The 9,037-nt window shown below is 45.2% G+C and overlaps 1 protein-coding gene across 4 annotated transcripts in view; it reads right to left on the bottom strand.

The window, feature by feature from the left end:
* Nucleotides 1–9,037, bottom strand: part of LOC112402869 (proton-coupled amino acid transporter 1) — a 162,909-nt gene that overhangs the window by 128,678 nt on the left and 25,194 nt on the right. For all 4 annotated transcript variants that reach the window (XR_003003781.1, XM_024750064.1, XM_024750054.1 and 1 more), the window contains exons 8-9: nucleotides 7,482–7,580; nucleotides 3,283–3,449 (exon numbers count right to left, since the gene is read on the bottom strand). Coding sequence is in view for 3 of the 4 variants with exons in the window: in XM_024750064.1 (XP_024605832.1) it covers nucleotides 3,283–3,449; nucleotides 7,482–7,580 (266 nt within the window). In the remaining variant the exon portion in view is untranslated. The remainder of the gene's footprint in view (nucleotides 1–3,282; nucleotides 3,450–7,481; nucleotides 7,581–9,037) is intronic.

The following is a 9,037-nucleotide window of genomic DNA, read 5'->3' as shown; positions in this document are numbered from 1 at the left end:
GGAGCCTGTGCACTGCAACGGGAGAGGCCACAATAGTGAGAGGCCCGCGTACCGCAAAAAAAAAAAAAATGTGACAGGAGAGAAAGCCCAGAGATAAACCCACACACATATGGTCACCTTATCTTTGATAAAGGAGGCAAGAATATACAGTGGAGAAAAGACAGCCTCTTCAATAAGTGGTGCTGGTAAAACCGGACAGGTACATTTAAAAGTATGACATTGTCAGAATGGCCATCATCAAAAAACTACAAACAATAAATGCTGGAGAGGATGTGGAGAAAAGGGAACCCTCATACACTGTTGGTGGGAATGTAAATTTATACAACCGATATGGAGAACAGTATGGAGGTCCCTTAAAAAACTAAAAATAGAACATTTAAGCAGAAACTAACACACCATTGTAAAGCAATTATACTCCAATAAAGATGTTATAAAAAAAAGGCAATATAACTCCAACAAGCCTATTTATATCCTTCCCATCCAATTCAGTGCTCCCTAGAATCAGACAGTGACCACACAGTGCAAGAGGCAGGAGCAAAATCCATCTTTGCATTCCACTAGGGTTACTATCCTACTACTGCTTCATGTGTAGCGTCTCAGGGAGACTGCTGACTCACCATGGGACATCTCTATCTTATCCCAGGCCTAGGACTGTGCAGAGGAGTAAAAAGGTCTGATCAATAAGTATTCACAGAACTGACTTGATCATTAAAGGGAAGGACACTGCCCCTATGCAAAGCTCCACTTCACATAAGACCCTCATGCATTATGAAGCGAGAAACACGGACCCCCTGCCTTGGAAATCTATTTAAAAGTGGTGATTATATTGTGCATGATGCATTACTGAATGTCTCTGTGGTCGAAATTAATACCTAGAAGATGCTCTAATGCTATGAGCAGAACATCCTGGGAGAAACTGAGATTGACAAAACGTCTTACTTGTTCCAAGAAGAGATGATAAAAATCCTTGGGGAAAAAACCAGCTAGTGGCTCTATAATTAAACTCAGTGCAGCACCGAAGCCTTCTGGAGTGCTGGCAAGTCCAGAATCAGGATAGTCACCTGCTGGGATGGCCAAAGAAATCACACCCGAATGGAGGCAGAAAGATCGGGGTAGCTGGGTTTGAAACATCAGAGGAAAGAAGACAGATGCTCAGCTATGGCTTCAGATTATGTGGGCTGCTTCTGCGGCCCCTGATCCACTTATCTTCACTTATGCAAGCTACCACCCGACTCTTCTCTCTTGAAAGAGCAGGAACATTTGGAAATTTAAAAGCAGGCATCAGAGGGAAAGAGAAAGACTTTCAGAAAACAAAAACCCATTTCAGGGCTACCACTTGGCTGGCCATACAACAAACCTAGTCCCCAAAGCCCTGCTGATCAGGGTGTCCTGTGCGAAACACTGATACTCCTGAAAAGATGTTTTTCTCAATTTTCTCAATCTGTCCTTGTACAACGCCTCACTGATCAGAGCTCTAATACCAGACTGGCTTGAAAGGTTATTCTGATCCCTACGGCATTCGACAAGCTTCTCAGAATCTGCTCACGGCTGCTCTCCGCAATGAAACTGTAATCTTCCGAAAAGAACTGCTGCTTAAGACACACCCTGTGACAGCTACCTTTTTAGGAAGCATTTCAGTATGTCTCAGTGCTTCTCTACAATACAGCAACCATGACTTAGGGAAAATGAGATACAGAAGGGTTCCCAAGCATCCCGGGCCCACGGTGAGAGGCTCCATCTGCACCTGCACGTGGAGCAGGTGACAGCCATTGGGACAGGCACAGCAGAAGCTGGGAACCAGGCAGGTTTGCCCTCCTCTTTCCCCGTCTATTTAGAACGGTTCAAGGTCAATGGACTGGATGCTTGACCATTCTGGGCTCAGATCTCCGGGGAGAAATGGCACCATCAGTCAGGGGATCAGCCAATCCATGCAGCATCCATTTCCATCGGAATGACTCACCCAAAGCAAAAAGCTCTTGCAGCATCCTACTTCCTCATAGTGCCAGTTCAGTATTAGAAAGCTCACACACATCTTTTGCTCTTCATGACAATCCTGGCAGAAATGACTATTCTTATTTCCCAGAAAGGGGAACTGAGGCAGTGAGAAGCTGTGATCTGTCCAAGGCCGTAGAGCTGGGACACAGCAGATCACCTCTATCCTCTGGGCCCCACTGGCTTCCTGGTAACCTTTCCTCATTTATAAATGCCTCACAGTCTCAGCGCTTAGTCCTCCTTTTCATTCAAAAACTTTTCACTGGGTTTTGATCGTACGCCAGGCATTGTGCCAGGGGCTTGGAGTAAAATGAAGAACTGGACAGTTGCTGCCCTCAGAGCTTACAATGTAGGGAGATCACAGTACAGGTAAACAGACAGCTACAACACAATGGGAGAAGAATTAGGACAGGATCCTCACGAGACTCCAGGGCAGCAGAGAGGAGGGCCACTGACCTAGACTTGAAGTTGCTGTGGCTGAGACATCAGAGAAGTTTCTCAAACAGAGTGACGCCCAGGCTGCGTCCTCCTCACTGAGAAGGAATAAGGTAGGGGTGGGGCTAGAGCCTGAGTGGCCCTGACTGTACCTGAAGGTTTCCTCTTTATCATAAGAACTAAAGGAAGCCTTTGAGCCTTCTCAATGGGGAAGTGCATGACTGCACTAAGGGTTAGATGGCTCACGCGGGTAACAGGAGGAGAACAGATGTGGAGAGAGACTCAGACCCAGGCAGGGAAACCAGCCAAAAGGCTTACTGGGCAGCCAAGGAGGGATGGTGCTAGGCTAGGGGCTGGTGGCAAGTGAGAGCTAAAGTGAAATGGGCTGGGGCTTCCCTGGTGGCACAGTGGTTAAGAATCCGCCTGCCAGTGCAGGGGACATGGGTTCGAGCCCTGGTCTGCGAAGATCCCACATCCCATGGAGCAACTAAGCCCGTGCGCCACAACTACTGAGCCTGTGCTCTGGAGCCCGCGAGCCACAACTACTGAGCCCACGTGCCACAACTACGGAAGCCCATGCACGTAGAGCCCGTGCTCCGCAGCAAGAGGAGTCACCGCAGTGAGAAGCCCACGCACCGCAATGAAGAGTAGCCCCCCTCTCGCCACACCTAGAGAAAGCCTGCCTGCAGCAACGAAGACCCAACGCAGCCAAAAATAAATAAATAAAATAATTTTTTTTAAAAAAAGTGAAGTGGGCTGATTTAAGAGATAGGGAGGAGGAAATAATCACATTCTGGCCCTCATTAATTTTTTTAAAAACCCAGTGCTCCCAGGCTTCCATCCTCCCCAACATACCAACAGTTGGGCAGGTTGAGGGTTATGCTCCCTTGGATGTTAGCTCCAAATTGCAGGTACCCCAGACACGCCAGGCTGATGTAGAGGACAGTGATGATAGCCATTCCCACATAGAGGATGAGCGAGAACTTCCGAGGATCCTTCATTTTGTTTTCAAGGGGCAGAACCTAGGAGAGTAGTGAGAGAAGAGAAAGCATAGAATAAAGCAACATTAATGGCCAATGACAACAACAAAGTAATATTCTCAGAAAAAAGTAACTTCTCTATCCCCAAATTCCCCCAAAGCACATCTGTCCTTGACTAGACAGACAAATGCAAGCTGTTCCTCATTAGTTACGCTTGCCGAGCTGGAGGAGCTCTGGAGCCTGCTGTCTAAGCAGGAAGTCCCGGGAGGTAAGGGTGGGCAGGCCCGGAAGCCAGGACTCCTGGCACAGGCTGGCTCTTTGCCTCCGGCTACAAGATCCCTGTGGGCTGAGAGTGCTGTTTACTCCTCAAATGCAGGTGGCATGGCACCCAGCAGGCCCTCTCGCATCATGCCCACCCAGTACAACAAGGAAGAGACACAGGTGGTGGCCCAAGCCAGCTGTACCTCACCTGAAATCACAGCTCTACTAACCTGTCCCAAGAATGCAAAATGCAGGTCAGGGAAAACTGCCACTCCACTTCCCAGAACCCGTTTCCTTACCTCAAAAGGGGTGGGCACTAGCAGTGACAAGTGAAATCTCCAAGTTAGAGAAACCGAGAGGACCCTGGAGATTGAGGCTCGTGGAGATGTATAACAAAACCCAGTTTCCAGACTCCTGTTTCAAACCACTGATCCTCACGGCCTTCTCCCTCATAGCAGAGGACTTTATTTATTTATTTTTATTATTAAATTTATTTATTTTATTTTTGCTTGCGTTGGGTCCTTGCTGCTGCACGCGGGCTCTCCCCAGCCAATGGCATGCGGGCCTCTCATTGAGGTGGCCTCCCCTGTTGTGGAGCACGGGCTCCAGGTGCATAGGCTGCAGTAGCTGTGGCATGCAGGCTCAGTAGCTGTGGCTCGCGGGCTCTAGAGCGCAGGCTCAGTAGCTGTGGTGCCCGGGCCTAGTTGCTCCACAGCATGTGGAATCCTCCCGAACCAGGGCTCAAACCCGTGTCCCCTGAATTGGTAGGCGGACTCCCAACCATTGCACCACCAGGGAAGCCCAGGACTTTCTTTAACATTAGCCAAAGCCAAGGAAAGGAGCCTTTTTTTTTTTAACACTTAAAATTTTTATTATGAAAATTTTCTTTTAAAACATTTAAGTATAGTTGACTTACAATGTTGTGTTTAATTTCTGCTGCACAGCAAAGTAACTCAGTCATACATATATATATTCTTTTTCATATTCTTCTCCATTATGATTTATCACAGGATATTGAATACAGTTCCCTGTGCTATACAGTAGGACCTTGTTGTTTATCCATCCTATATGTAATAGTTTGCATTTGCTAATCCCAAGCTCTCAATCCTTCCCTACCCCCGACCCCCTGGCAACCACAAGTCTGTTCTCTCTATTTGTGAGTCTGTTCTTGTTTTGTAGATATGTTTGTTTGGGTCGTATTTTAGATTCTACATATAAGTGATATCAGATGATACTTGTCTTTCTCTTTCTTACTTTATTTAGTATGATAATCTCTAGTTGCATCCACATTGCTGCAAATGGCATTATTTCATTCTTTTCAATGGCTGAGTAATATTCCATTGTGTGTGTGTGTGTGTGTGTGTGTGTGTGTGTGTGTGTGTGTGTACATCTTCTTTATCCATTCATCTGTCAGTGGACATTTAGGTTGCTTCCATGTCTTGGCTATTGTGAACAGTGCTGCTATGAACACAGGGGTGTTCAAATTATAGTTTTGTCTGGGTAGATGCCCAGGAATGGAATTGCTGGAATTGCTGGATCACATGGCAACTCTATTTTTAGGTTTTTGTTTCAATAAATTTATTTTTATTTATTATTTATTTAGGCTGTGCTGGGTCTTCGTTGCGGCATGTGGGCTTCTCTAGGTGCGGCGCACCGGCTCTAGAGTGCGCAAGCTCAGTAGTTGCAGCGTGTGAGCTTAGTTGTGATATGTGGGATGTTAGTTCCCCGACCAGGGATCGAACCCGCATTGGGAGCGAGGAGTCTTAACCGCTGGACTACCAGGGAAGTCCCTATTTTTAGTTTTTTGAGAAACCTCCATACTGTTAGGAAAGGCCCTTAATGAAGGCTGGTTTGTATAGGGACAGGGAAAATAGCAAGTGTGACTGTGACAAACTTCCTGATCTGCTGTCAACCGTTCAAGGGGCTCAAGCTTCAGTTGATCCACATCCAATGAGAAACAGTTTCTAAGCTTTCCTTCGGTTTCTTTCTATGGAGAGTCTCAGGAGCCAGAGGGCAGGGTGCCCATCTCCTCCAGCCCAGCCAGCCCAGGTCAATGGTGCAGAAACAGAGAGAGCACGGGAAATCCCAGTGAGTCCACTGCTCTTACCCGTCATGCCCAACAGCCCTCAGATCCAAACTAACAGTCAAAACAGCAGTGTCTCTATTGTAAAAAGAGAAAACATGGACAAATCTTGAAGTAACAGATAATAAGGATTACAGAATCACTCTATCCAAGCCTCAGCTAATGAAATGAAACAAAGAACAATTTCTGCCCTGTGCTGTTAGGGGAAATTGACAAATGCAGTACAACATTTCTAAAGAAACCCGAGCATCTTTCCGCACTCACTCAGCCTCTTCTTTCCAGTCCTGAGTGCTCGGGACCTCTTTCTCCTGCTATAATACAGGCCCCTTCAGGCCTCTGCCCCAGCAGCAGGGAAACCATATATGTCTGTGAATCAAGATGAGACATTCTGGGGCTTCCCTGGTGGTGCAGGGGTTAAGAATCCGCCTGCCAATGCAGGGGACACGGGTTCGAGCCCAGGTCTGGGAAGATCCCAAATGCCACGGAACAACTGAGCCCGCGCTCTAGAGCCCGCAAGCCACAACTACTGAAGCCCACGCGCCTAGAGCCCATGTTCCACAACAAGAGAAGTCACCGCAGTGAGAAGCCAGCGCACGGCAATGAAGAGTAGCCCCCGCTTGCTGCAACTAGAGAAAGCCCGCGCGCAGCAACGAAGACCCAAAGCGAAGATAAAATAAATAAATAAATTTATTAAAAAAAAAAAAAAAAGATGAGACATTCTTCTTGGGCAATGAGAAGCCCCAAGAGCAAGCACAGGGAAAGGTTCAAAACCTCAGGACAACCACGTACACACAATCCCCTGAAAAGTCTCCCCCATGTTGTTAGAGCCTCACGTTCCATGGACACCACCTGAGCAATTCCTCAAATTGTGATAAAAAATGTCCAGCTTCCAGGTTTTCTTAAAAGTGTATAAGGTGACAGGACAATCAAATGGGGACAAAAAGATATTCCATGAAAGAAGTGTCTTCCCATTTCCTAAGCCCTAGGCCAGCAGAGCTAATAACTTTCTTCAGAGAATACTGGACCTTTATTATGAAAAACACAAATAAAAACCAAAATAGGTACACCTGAGTGACAGATCCCTCCCTCTAGGAGAAGAATTTGGTGGAATCACAGCACCAACACGGGGAAGCTGAGCTAGGATTAAAGGCTACTCATTTATACAAGGAAAATACAGCTCAACAGTGTTCCAGGGCAGAGAATTAGTTCATATGTTTATTGATTTAACAATAAAATCAATAGTATTATTAATGAAAATAAAAAGTACTTATGCTCACCGTATGTCAGAGACCGTACAAAGCACTTTACACATATCTCATTTAATCCTAACAACTACTAAACATTAAGCCCACTTTTCAGAAGCAAACAATGAAGGCTCTGAGCAGGCGAGTCCTTGCACAAGGTCACACAGCTACTCTCTGGCAGAGCCAGGACCACCCCAAGTCAGTCTGAATCTAGACCCTGTGTTCAGAATTGCCCGGCACTTCTGCTTACTGCACACACAGGAGATGAGTGTGTAACAGAGAGGGCTTGAAGGGAAACATTCTCAAATTACATACAACTTACTTCCAAAACCTGGAGCTGGGAAACTTCAGTGGAGTCTTTGAAACGCTATTCATTAACTGGCCAATAAGACTCAGAAGATAATTTCTAATAGCATTTCCTCAGCATTCCTTAAAGCAGACCTCAAGGACACTGAGGGCACCAGAGAATCACAGTGCAACTCTTACCATCCCGATGCCTTCAAATGCAAAAATGGCTGTGCCAAAGAAAAGAGGGTAGGTCTGCCAGGATGCCACCAAGGGGAGGAATCTGGGGTCTGGGATATCCTGAAAGAGAGAAAATAAAACAGATCAAAGGCTATATAGAGATTCATGATTTCAACCCCAGCATCAGACAGGTCAAACCTTTCCTAAGTCTGGGACAGGTGATTTGGGGTCATTTATAGCCTTTCTTTTTTTTTTTTACCATCGCTGAGAAAACCCTACTTGCTTTGGGGAAAGACTAGCCCAAAGTACCATTAAAAACTCAAATGTTGGGACTTCCCTGGTGGTGCAGTGGTTAAGAGTCCGCCTGCCAACACAGCAGACGTGGGTTCAATCCCTGGTCTGGGAAGATCTCACATGCCATGCGCCACTAAGCCTGTGCCCCACAACTACTGAGCCTGCGCTCTAGAGCCCGCAAGCCACAACTACTGAAGCCCGTGCACCTACAGCCCCTGCTCCACAGCAAGAAAAGCCACTGCAATGAGAAGCCCGCGCAGCACAACGAAGAGTAGCCCTCGCTCGCCGCAACTAGAGAAAGCCCACACAGCAACAAAGACCCAATGCAGCCAAAACTAAAAAAATAAATTTATTATAAAAAAAACCCTTAAATGTTAGAGACTGCATAAAAAGAATCATGTTCTTTCACTAGGTAATCCCATCCCCAGAAATATAATCTAAGTAGAAAAAAAATGATGAAAATATGAAAAAAGTTGAGCAAGGCTTTTTAACAGTAAGTGATAACAACCTAAATGCTCCCAAACATCTGAACAGGTAGTTTACTGCACATCCAATACACCACAGAATATTATGCACTATTTAAAAAGTAAAGAGTGGGATAACTAAGTAGTACATGAAAACTGCTTATAAAATAGTAATGAGAAAAATATTTTTAAAATTTATATATTCACCATGATACAACTACATAAACACTCCACACAGATAAAGCTGGAGGGAAAGGTGGTAGATTTTTAGATTAGCACTTTCTCTACTTCCCTTTCTCTCTTTTTTCAAAAATTCTGTAAATCAACACTTGGAAAATATTTTTGATAGGCACATGACAGGAGTATTGGCACATATGGGAAAAAAATAGCAAAAACAGCATTTTAAAAAGAAGGCATATAAAAACCAAGGCACTTGATAACTGCAGGTACAATGTAAATATGTACCCACCTGGCTGACTAATGGGCAAGAGTCCCCAGTGATGGACAGTATCGAAGGAGCAGGACTCAGAGGAGACAGAAGCTGCCATCCGTTCAGAATCTGGCCTTTAGATTTAAAAATGACTTTAAAACTGCCTTTTACAATCTTTTAAAACTGATTTCCCTAAAGAGGTCTCTAGAGAGATATGGGGAATGTTCTAACAGTGTGATGGAATAATATCAGAGAGCAAAAAAGAGATCTACTATTCCTCTCTGTAACAGGCTTCTCTTTGAACGATTTCAAAGCAATTATATTATAGTCTTCCTAAGACAAAAAGGATTTTTTAAATGCTTTCTTCTTTTTTTTTTTTTTTTTTTTTT

The sequence above is a fragment of the Neophocaena asiaeorientalis genome, unplaced genomic scaffold (genome assembly GCF_003031525.2).
Source record: "Neophocaena asiaeorientalis asiaeorientalis breed wild unplaced genomic scaffold, Neophocaena_asiaeorientalis_V1.1 scaffold548, whole genome shotgun sequence".
Lineage (NCBI taxonomy): Eukaryota > Metazoa > Chordata > Mammalia > Artiodactyla > Phocoenidae > Neophocaena > Neophocaena asiaeorientalis.
The sequence above is the reverse complement of the archived record's forward strand: the minus strand, read 5'-3'. Positions and strand labels throughout refer to the sequence as shown.